The 13,950-nt window shown below is 41.9% G+C and overlaps 1 protein-coding gene across 1 annotated transcript in view; it reads right to left on the bottom strand.

Moving 5' to 3' along the window:
- The window catches only part of GOLPH3 (golgi phosphoprotein 3), a 29,739-nt gene extending 18,668 nt beyond the window's left edge, over nt 1-11,071 (bottom strand). The window contains exon 1 of the mRNA XM_042875205.1: nt 10,844-11,071. Within this exon, the coding sequence (XP_042731139.1) occupies nt 10,844-11,056 (213 nt within the window). The 5' untranslated portion in view covers nt 11,057-11,071. The remainder of the gene's footprint in view (nt 1-10,843) is intronic.
- Between the last annotated feature and the right edge of the window lie 2,879 nt (nt 11,072-13,950).

Below are 13,950 nucleotides of genomic sequence, written 5' to 3'. Positions count from 1 at the left end.
ATAAGGCAAGTATCTGGTTTATTACAAACTGTGTTTTTTAACAAAATTTCACTTCTTTATGTTGACCTAAAATGTTCATTTTATGAATTCCTAATGCATCTGCCATCAATACTCTTCTACAGACACACTACATCTCCTCAGGTATTTCTATCACATCTTGCAACTAAATGGATATCCCAGCAGAGAAGGGCAGAAGAGGACAAAGAACAGAATGGGAACCTTGAATTCAGAACCTTTACATAACACTGCTGAAAGTAAAATTGCTGCTTAGGAAATATTGCCCGGTATTGTTGCAGGTAAGTAAATCTATCCTCTGTGACACTGCAACTTCAAAAAATCTTATGCAAATCGAAGTCAATAACCAAGCTGCTGTAATACAGGCTTCTTAGATAAGGAAGCCCCTTCAAAGTGATTCATTTAGGAATACTATCATTCTACAAAGAAGAACAAATACAACTGCTGAATTTTCAGTGCAAGTCAGGAGGACTGATGCAATGTAAGCTTAATTCAACACTGACCATACTCATCAAAGCATCTGTCCAACAAAACCAGTACCTGACTTCTGCAGCCAATCATAAAAACTTCAACGTTCCTTTTTAGAGCAGGAAATGCTTATATCAGAATAACAAAGTCTTCTAAAAAAAATTACCTACGTTTGTTCTTACAGAAAATTGTTGCAAGAAGCTTCTCGACATAAAAATAAGCAAACAATTTTAGTAAGAAATGAACACTAAGTACAAAAAAAGCAAAATTTCTTAAGTTCTCAATGACCCAAATAGGAAAAACAGGTCAGTGCTTCAAGAAATAACTGCATGCTCATTCTGATAATTTGAATCCCACAAATCAACACTTGCAAAACCATGGTCAGCATAGCATGGCTGGGCAGCATAACTTTAGGTAATATATAACACCACACTAGCAGGAATTGTTCGGAATCAAACATCTTCACACAGAAATAGCAGAAAAGTGGCTACAAAAGTTATGAAAGCTGTTAAGCTACCAGAAGCACTGCAAAAATGCTACTTGTGTCTCTGACCTGTACAAATACTGAAATGATGTAACACTGTTTGCTTTATTGGCTTCTTACATGTTTCTTTATTTTTTTTTTCCAAAATTAATTACTGTGTAAAACTATATACTTAACAAATGTGCTAATTCCATTTTAATGTCTAAACAATTATTTCAAGTACCACTTCTATATAATTACTACAGACCTACATATATTTAATTCTTCATAAGCAGGAAAACTGGAAATTTAGCTTTATCAGTTAATAATCTTCAAAGTGCCAATAGTTCACTGCAAGTAGAGGAGACATAACAGGAATATAATGGCAATTCTATGCTAGTTCTGCTCTACTCCTCTCCTGAACAGCCAGCATGAGTTTCTCCTTAACTAGGTCCTCAAGTGGACCTCTGTCAAGTCCTCAGCCAGCTCTTCAAGGAACCTTAGAGAGACTGTAAACATGCAAAGCACCCTAATTCCAGAAAGAACCAACTGAAAGTCTTTTTACTAGCATATCTAACCACATTCATAAGGAGCTGGGGGAAAATGCAAACAATACATAACGATGATAGAAGAGAAAGGAAAAGCTTAATTGTAACAAAACTTGAAGACAGGCTGGAATGTGTAAAATTGTTTGAATTGTCACAATAATACTGGGCTAACCTCAGTACAGGTATGTTTTATTACAACACTAATTCATTTTCACCTTCAAAGAATCAAAAAATACATTCTATCTTTTCCAAGGCATGTTACTGTAGTTTAATGTTCCTGTAGATGAGCTTAACAGCACAGAAGCTGCAGCTGACAGTGGAAGTCTTAAACAAGAAAAGCAGATGTGGTCAAAATCTGTATGTCCTTTAATGACTCAGGGAGTCTCTCTTACTTTCCAAAAATGTTCAAAGCTCATATACTGATCTCTACGTACAAAAGCTATAGATTTTTTATTTTTATATTTTTACCTCTAAGAAAATCCGTGTCTAAGAAATCCAAGAAATCCAACCTAAGAAATGCAGTAACACTACAGTTGTGCACGATGCCAAATGAGTTAAAACATAACATCAAGTTCAGCTTCTGTGGCAGTATACTCTGCCAAGACCCAAATCAATTTCCTTTGCAAGGGATCTGCACGGTCTCAGCCCAACCTACTCATGTTTAGCTGAAAAGAAAATGTTCAGGGTTAGAGTCTTGCTTAAGAATTCTTCAATAATCATTTCCTTCATTTCCACTCATTGTTTATCCTTCTCTTCCCTGTATTATGGACCTAAAAGACAAGCAAATAACAAAAACCTGTTATGGTGAAGACGCTCAAAGTTGTTTCATTGTGTTTAGATTCTAAGACAATAAGTTTCCCTAAAGTGCAAAAAATTGATTTTAGTTTTGGCAACAATAACACCTGGCAGATTTCAATTTTAACTTCTTCCCTAACCAACTTCTTTTAAAGAATGGCACAACGCAGCTTCACCTAATAGGAATGCATTCAGAGAGGGTAATTTTGAGTACACTTTAAATCTGGTGAAGAAAACAGGGAGTCTCATTTTTCAAGATGCCCTTAAATTGGTACAAAATAATTTCAGATTCAGCAAAAGGAACCATTCTACCTATCTGCGTAATTGGAAAAAAAATGAGAATACTAGAGAGACATTCATCCCTCATCAGTCATACCTCAAACACAGTAACATGGAAAAAAAGGATTTGAGAATACTCAAAATATTCAAGACAAACTTCTCTAGGAGAATATTTTGTATTTTCTGATGCGTCAAAGCAAAAACATTTCAGCTCCATACCTGGATATTTAATTTGCAATTATAAAAAATGATTCCTCTTTACTGTCTCTAAGAAACTGTGCCAACCTACATTTAACCAACTCTTCACAGCAATTCTTACCTTTCAGGCAAGCCAGTGCCTTCTCAGCACTGCAGAGGTTTAAGACAGAAAAGCAAACTTGAGTGCAGAACTGCTCAAATACTACAATTTGAAGAACATAGTGCCAAACTGCAGTCCTTTTTCTAACTTCAGCGACATTTAAATCATTAGCCATTTTACTGGAATATAAATTGTAGTCTAGTTATAAACACAAGGTCGTAAAGAAAGTCTCTGAAGCGTTCTGACAGCCAAACAGTAGAAATACTACAGGAAAGCATGCAGACATACTCTGAAAAGTATAATTTTGTTGACAAGAAACTTGTCAGTTATTTGACTGACTTGAAATTGCATTTAAGAATAACAAATAGCAATTGCTGTTGACTACTGAAAGCATTAAAGCCAAATGCTACCACCCAGCTTTGTAAGCATGTGCACAGACATATACTCAGGTATCTTCTCACCAAAGGGAAGATCTAAAAGACAACTTTGCTGAAGAGGAAGCAACTTATCCATGCACAGTGCTGAACCTTTAACAAAAGACACAGAATCCTCACTTCTGGCATGATTAGGTGCATGCACAAGCAGACAGCTACTTCAATTAATGTGCAGTTCATGCAACACTGCCTTCTGAGAACTTCTGTTCTCCATACGCTGCGCAAAATTTGCAATAAGCTTGTTCCATAACCTGCAACTTAATTTCTACACTACCAGCTATTGTCATTGAGCATACAATCTGGCCCCAATTTGAAAGAAATGTTTAATTAGAACTGGTGCTCAAATCCTCCACAGCAGATATTTCATTCAAAAGGAATCTTCCCACAGCAGTAAGCAAACATGGCAGGAACAGACACAAAGAGATCACATCCTGCCTAGGTGCAAATTTAACAAGCAGAAGCTCACAGTACAACACAGCACACCAGTGGTGCTGGGCTGACCCTGGCGGGCAGCTGAGCCCCATGACTAATTGCTCTCTCCCCTTCAGCAGGATAGGGTGAGAATGAAAAAAAACAAAAACAAAAACAACCCACAGTGCAGTCAAAATCCTGTGTGCTGAAATATGAAAAGTTTAATAAGAAAAGCAAAGAAGAAAGAAAAAAAGAAAAAAGTGATGCAAAGGCAACGGCTCACCACCTCCCACACGGAAGACAGAACCACCCAGTCCCTGAGCAACGACCCCCACCCCCTCTTTATTTTGCCGCGCATGAGGCCATATGGCACATAATACCCGCGGGCCGGCTATCCTGGCAGACTCCCCCACAGCTGCGGGTGAGGCCTTCCCACTGCGCCCCAGGGACAAACAGGGAAGGCCTTGATGCTGCTGGGCAGCCTTCAGCAACAGCTCTAACAGGATCCTTTATCAGCAATGGTTAGGTCACGAATGGAGAACTGCATACCAAACCAGCTGCTGCAGGGAAAATTAACTCCACCTCAGCCAGACATGGCACGGCTCTTCTCACAGAAAGAGAAGAGCTGAAATCCTGTACGTCCTTCTAATGCAGAGAAAGTGGGTCTAATGCTGGCTAAGTAATAGGGGGATGCTTAACTGGTTTGGATTGACTAGGCAACACAATTAGAACTCTCTCCTCTTGACTTACCAATATACTGGTATCAGCCCCTAAATACAACAGCCATCCTTCTCTCCTACCTTTTTTCTCCCCTCCATAGTTGTGACAACTTAAGCACAAAGTAAAGCACTGGGTTAATACAAACAGAGGAGCAGCAGAGTAATTAAGTTTGAAGGAGGTGAACCATCTTTATTTATCAGTCATTGTGAAGATAATGAATTTCCAGAGCAATGTCTTAGAGGTTTTAAAAAATGTGTACAAAATGAGATTGTCGGAATTCCCCTAGATCCCTTCAGCTTGTTGTTTTTCAGAACAGCCTTTGTTTCATCTACCCAGGTGCAAAAAGTTTGCAAGAAACAGACCATCTCCTAAGAATGCCACGTCACAACATTCTCTCTATGAGATAAGAAAAAATCCACCTGTTGCCCTGCTCTTGCACTAAAAGGAACAAGTCATTCCATTTAGTGTTTAAAATGTACCAACTGCAAAGTCTTGTACACAGCCTGCAGATGCTGCTAAAGCAGAAACCATATTTAAATAACCTATAGGAAAGCAGCTGTAGTTGGTGCTTCAGAGAGAGCCCTGGCACCCTTCCTGCTGTATAACTCAATCCAATCAGAAAGTACTATACTTGCCTCCTCCAGTAAGGCATGCAAAAAATGTGCTGAAAGTCAATACACAGGAATGATTCTCTCCTAGTCAAGACTGTCAGATGGGGAAGAAAAAAGCATCTGCAGAAGTAAAAACTGGAAAGACCGTTTGCTAAACAGAAAATCCATGGTACAACACCTGCCTGCATACAAAAGACTGCAAGCCTGTCAGGTAATGGCTGGCTATAATGACACAATGCTATCCAAAAACACTGTAAAAGGAAATTATTATAAAATATTTAGCAATAAGCAGCTTACACATGGGAAGAAAACTAGCAACAGAAAGATATGCAAAAAGCCCAACAGCCTAACTTCCTGGTGTGATGAACAGCACCCTGCAATGTCCACAAACAGCAGTAAGTCCTGCAAACATTTAATGCCTTTTCAATTACAAAGATCTAGCTCACAAGGCATACCACTCATCATCTTAATGGTTCACCACAAACAAAATGAAACAAAAGGGCTGAAATACTGTAGTTCAATGTAAGTTAAGAGGTGGGGCCAACCCATGGTTCTGCACTGAGACTAACAGTCTTCCTCATACCACAACACGCCTATCTGCTCCCACACACCCAGCTTTACAGGCAGCATCTTTTAGAGGAAGAGAACAGTTTTGTTCTATTTCATGTTTTTATGAATTTTTTTATTTTTATGTCAGAAATATGCATGTTAAATTTTTCTGCAGTAACATTTCAATATTTCATTCTGAAACTAAAGAAAATAAATTACTGAAATTGACATTTTACAAGCAGGTTAGCTATGGAAAAACAAGTACTCAGCAGCAGTACACAGTGAGACAATTGATATTTTTACCTTCCTCACTAAAAGCTCAGTGCAAATGTGCCTATGCAAAAGAAACTGACCTGCACTGTTACTGGGAACTAGCTTCCCCTTCCCCAGCTAACACAACACCAGTGAACGTGTGCTGCAGTCACTTGCTCTGAGAAGAAAATTCATAGCTGACATACTGCCTGCAATTCTTAGGCTGTCAATTCGGCCTTGCAAAGAAGGCCCATTACATGCAGCTTAATTAAGTGCATCGGTGCCTCAACTGCTTCGCTGTCAAAAAAAGAACAGAAAAAAAAAAACCAAAAAACCAAAAAAACCCAAACCCTGGAAATATATATTTTTTTTAAAAATAAAACCCTGCTTTTCTGTTCAACAATTACTTACTCCACGACTAACCAGCAGTACTTTCTCAGGTACACATTATGAAAAAATCTGCCAGAAAAACAGCTTGCTGGAAGAGAAGAAGAAGAGTTACAGCTTTCCTTATTAAGAGCACTAAAAAATTGTGATGTATCACTAGAAAGGCTCTGAATAAGTTTTTGTCTGGTTTTCCTACACTAGACACTTGAGATGAAAGGAAGAATTATGCTACACTTGAAGTTATTCATGAATAAATAATACAGATCACAGATTAGCCATGCTAGAGGAGTGGGGATAACACACACTGCATCCTAACTTTGAAAAATGAACACCTTTTCAACACAAAGTCAACTTATAGATATAACGCTGCTTCCAGATCCTCCAAAGACTTGAGGAGGATTTACTGGCAAGCACAGTAAAGGGGCACTTCACTGCATCTCAGAATTCGTGTACTCCTCAGCTTGCACCTCTCATCTTCTGCCAGCTCAGACCTTGTGTTGGGAGGTGAAAGAAGGGCAGAAAGGCAGAGAACTAGGAAAGGAATGACTTAATCACAGACATTACCCCCCTCCATTGTTATACCATGGATATGATTTTCTTTTAAGCAGAACTAAGAAGGTTACAACAAAACTTTTCAAAACCAGTATTTTTTTTTTTTTTTGCCTACAAATTATCAACCCCACAACCTTCTGCATCATCACAAAATCAAAATTTAAGACTGGACAAAACACCACTCCATTTCAAAAGTTGTAATTTTTTTTCCCCACTTTTCATGAAAAACTCTTTAGGATTAGCAGGAATTTCACTAATAAATCTAACTGCTCAGATTTTTTTTTAAGGATAAACAACATTATAGCACTAACCTGATCAGCATCAAACAACACACTTGAAACAGGTAAACCAACTCCCAAATAATTTATTTCAATAGAATGAAAATTTAACATAGAAGCCTTCACGTTATTTTGACAAAAAGCTACACTGTAACTCTACTGTTAACACTGAAACTTCACCCATAAAAGAGGCTTCCAAAGGCCCAGCATGAGCAAAGATTCCAAAGAATTTCTGCACCTAATTAAGTGACTGAATATTGCTTCACTCTCACAAATAACATCTTAGGCTTCACCAAAGGAACAAATAACAGAGCCAGAAACATTCCCTGTTGGAGCAGGCAGTAGTACAACTTATTTCAGCATACTTCACATGAGCTTTCTTTCAGCAAACAACAGACTAGTTACAGATCAAATATGAGTTTTACCTTATTAGCATTATTATCTAAACTATAAACCTCTGTCGCTGCTTTGACTCATCTAGCTGTGACATAGGATACATATAACAGCTGTAAGCACCACTGCATTTCAACAGATTCCCAACCACTATCAAGAGAGACGTCCAAAAAGAAAAAAAGGAAAAGACAAAACAAAACCTACATACAGAAAAAAAAAAAACAACAAACTTAAAGAGGGATGGCTACTGAGCACTCTGTAGCCTTCCAGCTTCCTATGGGACAGAGCTGGACAGTATCTGGAAGAGCCACTGTTGAAGAGCCCACTGGCCTGCACTAGCCCTTTCGCTGTCATTTACAAATAAGCAGTCAGTGTTTACCACTCAATTCTTTTGGCAGTGACGACCTCAGATGCTTCAGAAGTTCCATATAACAATCTCCCTTTCACCGCAGCTTTGACCTATCCTACCATAATACTATTTTTAACTTCACACAGCAAAGTATTTTATTTCAGTATTTTTTATTCCTGTAGCAACAGGCTACTACTCTGCTCTAGATGGATGAACAAGACTCCCCTTTGCAGCCTCATTTCCAGAGGGATTCCAGGTATTTATTGAAGGATGTTCCCTCTAGAACTGCAGTAATGCATTCTGTTCCACTGAATTATCTGTTCCTCCAAGGACACAGCATTTGACACCTTATGCAAGCATGTGCGTATATCAGCACACACCCCTTGCAACCTGTCTCAACCTTGGAATACAGAAATAGTTATGAATACATAGGAGATACAGAAAAGGAACCATCAGTGGAAAAAAAAAAAAAAGAAGAACAATCAGCCCATGTACATAAATCACATTTTAATAAGATCAAACTTACCAGAAAAGAAAAAAAAAAATTAAAAAGACAATGCCTAGGAAGCATGTGTAAAGGCTGTTAATTGTGTTCAAGCATTAAGAATGAGGTGCTCTGCGTTTGTTAGGGCAGCAGGATGTGCTCATGGCTGAACCAACAGTGCGGAGACAACCAGGCAACAACTCAAGCTCTGCGATGGCTGCTGAAGGCCTTGTGCTGCCACGAAAGCAGGATTCTCACAAATACCTTGCCATCTCCTAGAAACACTGAGCGCACCTCTCCATCACTGTCTGAATCTTCCTGTAAAGCTCTCCGAAGAGCAAAGGCTCTTCCACCTATACAAAGAAATTATAAACAGTGTCCACTGGCACGCGAGGCATTCCTGATAAAATTTACATGTTATGCCATAATTCACTACTGTTTAATGTTTAAAAAAATTAACTCCAAAACTGTCAAAGCTAAGTTATCAATGCAGTTAGCGGTGACTTTTGTGAAGTAACTGTTTTTAGGGAAATGCATTCTTACCAAAGTACAGTCTTGTAACTTTTATTCTATTCCAACACAATGAAGTAATTCAGCATACAGTCAAACAAGAACATTGACAACTGCAGATTCACTGGCTTTTAGTTGAGATTAAAGCTCACATACCTGCTTTTGCCTGTCTCTTACCCTTTGTGCAGTTTCACAGTTGTTCTTTATAGACCTTTTATTACTTTTCTCCACTTGCTGTCATGAGAAAGCCTCAAACAAATGTCAATGGGGATCAATTCTACTGGAAGTAAAAACTTCATAAAAAGCATTCCCAACTGCATAAAATAAATTTGTTTTGCTCACTAGAACAACAGAAAACCCCAAATCTTCAAAAATTTATCTAGTTTTAAATTTAAAAAACCCTGAAGATAAAGAGCTTTACTTCTATAAAAGACAGAGGTACAGACACAGAAGTAAAACACAGGCTCTAGTGATTCGTGCCTAACCAGCCTCAGAAACTGCGTGCTAGTTGGTGCACATAAGCCCCCCACCCTACAGATGACATTATCATTCTCATCATTCTTCTTGTCTGATGTTTCAACTGCAAAATCTCAAGGGAGTCACGAATACCCATGCCACTGCAATCAATTCCCTTTTTTGTACACAGAAACACTGCATTACCTGTAGCATGTACCATCACCACTTATACTAAAAGTCAGATGATTTAGCAGTGCAAAGCTGCATTTTTTAGGCCCAGTATGAATTACTAACTTCTGATATACAAGGAAACACTCGTGCTGTACATTCTTTCTAAGCAGACAGAATGCTCCCTAGTTTGAAATCTTTACAGCCCAGAACCCACGGATTCAGCAGATTTACCACACGTGAGCAAAAAAAGGGCTGGAAATTCACCTAGTCTAATCCATCTTTCTCAGAGCAAGTCCTCCTATCCTGACTTGACTCAGCAAGCCCAACTCTTCCCTGCAACTATTCAGGTGAGTTAGAAGAGCAACACACATAGGCACATCTTCAGGATCAGTAGGAAGAAGCACACATCTCTGTGAGTATCTGCTGACTTTACTGTGATGCCATGGCAAGGTCCGTCTGGGAAAAATGGGATTAGAAAAACGTGAACTGAAGTACGTGGACTGAGAGAGAAATAAAGCATGTTATTGCACCAGATATATACACAGACAGAACCCCAACAACAAAATTACCATTATTTAGAAAAACTACTTCCTAATCTACACAACATCAACCAGTCAAGTTATTCTAGATGCAACCCACTGCCAAGGAACACACTGCTTGGCAGTTTCCTCTTGTTATTTTCTGCTTGTGAATGGGTTTATGATACTTCCACCCAAATCAGTCTTCTTTAGTTTACTTGCAACACCAACAGAGAATTAAGCAGGTCACTTAATTAAGCACACGTGACAGCTAGTAACTAAAATAAAGGCATCACAACAAAGGTGTGCTTCACCACACAGCATATCAAATTGTTTTCCCTGATAAGGCTTTGCACAGTGTGCACGTCCTTTGTATTGATTATCACTTCGTAATGATAAGTCAGTACGAAGCTGACCACCACATCCATAGAAATACGCTTTGCTGTTCACACAACCACGACAAACAAGGATATCATAAACTCACTGAAACACGGAGTTACATAAAAACCTATTTCCTCATTTTGACCCGCTTAGGATTCGAGGCCCGTTTTTATTATGTCTGTCTCCATCAACTTTCCGGCCTTTTTCGCACGCATTAGCCTCAGAAGCGTTTTCAGAAAGGGCTGCCGAGCGTCCCGAAGCCCTGCGGGCACAAGGCGTTACGCAGCCCAGACTCCCACGTCCCAGCGGCGGGCGAGCAGCAGTAGCACAGCCACCGCAAGGCTGCCCGGGCCTCACGGCTGCGCGTCCCACCTGCAGGCACCCTAACCCTGGCCTCCAGAGCCACCCCCGACCCACCCGCGCCCCGGCCCAGCCAACACACGGCAGATCCCCCCTCCTCCACACACGCTCCCCGTCACCGGCGTCCCCTCTCCCCGGACCCCCCCCCGCACGGTCCGCACCTCGCGGTCCTTGAGGCCCAGGAGCAGCACCTCCTCCATCAGGGTCAGCCGCGTTTCCTTGGAGTCTCCCTTCTCGTCGTCTCCCGGCTCTTCCCGACGGTCTTCGTCCTCCGGGCCGCCCCCGGCCCCCCTCTCCTTGTCGGCGGCGGCGCTGCGGGACGCCTCGGTGCGGCGCTGCACCAGGCCGGAGCTGCGCTGCGTGAGGGACGTCATGGCTGCGGGCGGCGGGAGGGCAGAGGCCGGGCCGGGGGTTTAGGAGGTTTGGGGGGTGGGGAGGAGGAGGAAGAGGAGAAGGAGAAGAAGAAGGAGGAGGAGGAGGCGGCGGGGGGCTCGGCGACAACTCGGGAGCGCGGAGCCGGAGTAGCGGGAGCCGCTCCCACTCGGCCCTACCCGCACCGCGGCTGCGGCCGGCCGGGGGCGGTCATGGGGAGTGGGGCCGGGCCGCGGAGGCGGAGGCAGCGGGGGCCGAGCTGGCGGAGGCGGCTTCGCGTGCAATATGGCGGCGCGGGCTGATGTCAGCGGAGGATGTGGCAGCGGCGGGAGGGGGGGGGCGCCGGAAAAGGCCGCGGGCGGGAGGAGCCCCGGGGGGACGGGAGGAGACGACGGCGGTGGCGGGAGGGGCGCTGTGCTGCGCTGCGATCCGCCCCGAGGAGCGCCGCCATCAGCGGGGCGGGGAGCGGCCGGCCGGCGGCGGAGCTGAGCGCAGCTGGAGCCCGCGTCGCGGCTTTGGCGGCCTTTCCGGCTTTGGGCTATAGCAAGTTGCGTCCAGCAGGCGTTTGCGTAAATAAAAGGTGCCTCAGTATCGCCACAAGACCTGTTCTGCGGAAATGCCTTCGCTGAATAGTGCAATCTCTGTTAATTCGGTCCTCCATAAGCTGCGGCAGTTTGCTCAGCGCTGCGATCAGGGTGATGGGCTTGCAGTCGTTGCAACAAAGCAGCGCCGTCCTCTCCTCCCGCGTGGACGCAGTGCGCTGTTGGGGCTGTTAAGATCATTTCCATTTTGCTACCGCTGTTTAACTACGTTCTTTTTTCCCCCTAATTCCATTTTAGACGTTAACCGATGGAAGGCTCGCTAACAGCTCCTGGTTATTCACGTCATTTCTTTTTCATTATTTTTTGAGTCCTGTTCTGGGCAGCCACAAAGGACTCGTCGTTGGTCTTTGTTTTGTTTTTCAGTTTTGTGAAAATTGATTTTAAAAGCAGTTGCTGACCATGTTGCTAATTGCCAGCTTTTCCGTTTCGTATTACAAAAGTGACCAAATGAGTATAACTTGTAGGTCAATAAGGGTGTTAAAGTTTGTTGGTCAGTTTCATGTCTGTTAGAGTGAGACATACTATGAAATCATATTTGACAGAGTCACTTTTCTGCCTTTACATGCTCAGATGTTTGCATGAATTTAATGGTGTAACTTCAAAGAAATATGTTTTTGTTATTAATTTCAATTCCAATTCCTTATCATCGAACTGAACTAATAAGCACAGTATGAATCAATATTTATAATCGAATTTTGATCTGGTCTTTTATTATTGTATCTTTGGTTTTTCTATACCAGATCACTGCCAATAGACAAAACCAAAGGAGGGCAAACAAGACACATTTCAGCATCCGATTTCACTAGTGTTAAAGCCCTGAATAGTACCAAGAACTGCTGTTTCAGAGGGGGACCACGCAGCTTGTTGGATCTTCTTCACCTGGCAGATCCCAGTGTGCCACATAACAACCTTCTCTGCAATCTGTACCAGAACATATTCCAAAAATACTGATGAGTCCAATGTGGTTGTGTCAGGAGCCCAGGAGGCTGTATCCCTAGCCCTTGTGTAATATGTGCATCCCATCGTATGGGCTGTCACCTGGCACGTCCCAACTCCAGAGGCACCTGGCTGCAGAGCTGAAGGGCTACATTTTTTAATTGTTCTGTTAAGAAGAAATAATGCAAATGCAGGGGCTGTCATCTATAAATAGTTTCTGTTTGGCTTGCAGTAAACTCATAGCACATCCCTGTTTGTTCCTAAGCCAATATCTGGCAGAATTTCTCTTAACAGCTGCTGACAAGCTGAAGTTATCCTAGCCAGGTGTAGGAGACTTCAAAAGCACTTGGATTTTCTGAACTGCTGCCAGCCCTTTGGGTAGCAGAAATAAAAGGGAAAATAGCAAAGCGTGAATCTTAGACTCGCTTTGTGTTGCACTGATTGCAGTTCCCATGATTCGCTTTGCAGTGGGAGTAGGGCTTATTCTGATATCAGCAGAAAAGACAATTAACAAACCAAGTGCAAATGTCTTGGGATAGCAGGTAAGACAAAGAGTAACAATATTTAACAAGCAGGAGGTCAACTGCTATTCATTCTTGACAAATGTGTTCTAGCTTAAATGTCCCGAGCTTGGCATGTAGTTAGTCAGTACTGGAAGTTCTAAACCATGATATGCTCCAAAACTTTGGGCTTTGTAGGTAAATGTAGGTTCCACTGTTATAATAGCAAGATACTGCTGGGCTGATTTTTCTTTTGAAGGACAATCAGGTTAATAACTTGTGCACGTTTTGAGGTTAATGTCAAGAATACAGAAGTTATTTTCTAACAGAAGCAGCATCTAGAAGGCTGCTCACCCTAGTATTGCTTCCCCATCAGTGTTTTGCCAGTTGAGCTCGTTCACATTCCTATCCATGTCTTCCATTCCCTTACAATGAAGGTCTGCCACCCATTGTAACTGGTGTCATGTGGAGATGCTGCTGGAATCACTGAAAGGATCTGCTGTGACACACATGAATGGTATTAACCATTAATCATTTCTGGAATCTGGTGATTAGGAAGCTGCGCAAATTGGCATCATATCATGACTGAAGGAGCTCTACACTCTCTTACAACATGGAAACCAGTGGCCAGGAACAAAGGAACACAGGCATATCCTAAGGCCAAACCATCCTTAAAACTGTACTGATTACAGATATGTGTTTAAGTAAATTCTGCAGTGAGCATTAATAATCAAAAGCAGTTTGAAGGAACAAAATATCTTGAGGTTTGTTCTATCCAGTATTATTGCTGATCTCCGACAGCAAGATTTTGACCTGCAGTAGGAACAAAGGCATAGAAGGACAACAGGAGAGGGAGCC

This window comes from Lagopus leucura, unplaced genomic scaffold (assembly GCF_019238085.1).
Source record: "Lagopus leucura isolate 7727_CA_CO unplaced genomic scaffold, USGS_WTPT01 Super-Scaffold_100014, whole genome shotgun sequence".
NCBI lineage: Eukaryota > Metazoa > Chordata > Aves > Galliformes > Phasianidae > Lagopus > Lagopus leucura.
Note: the sequence above shows the minus strand (reverse complement) of the source record. Positions and strands in the feature narration are given on the sequence as shown.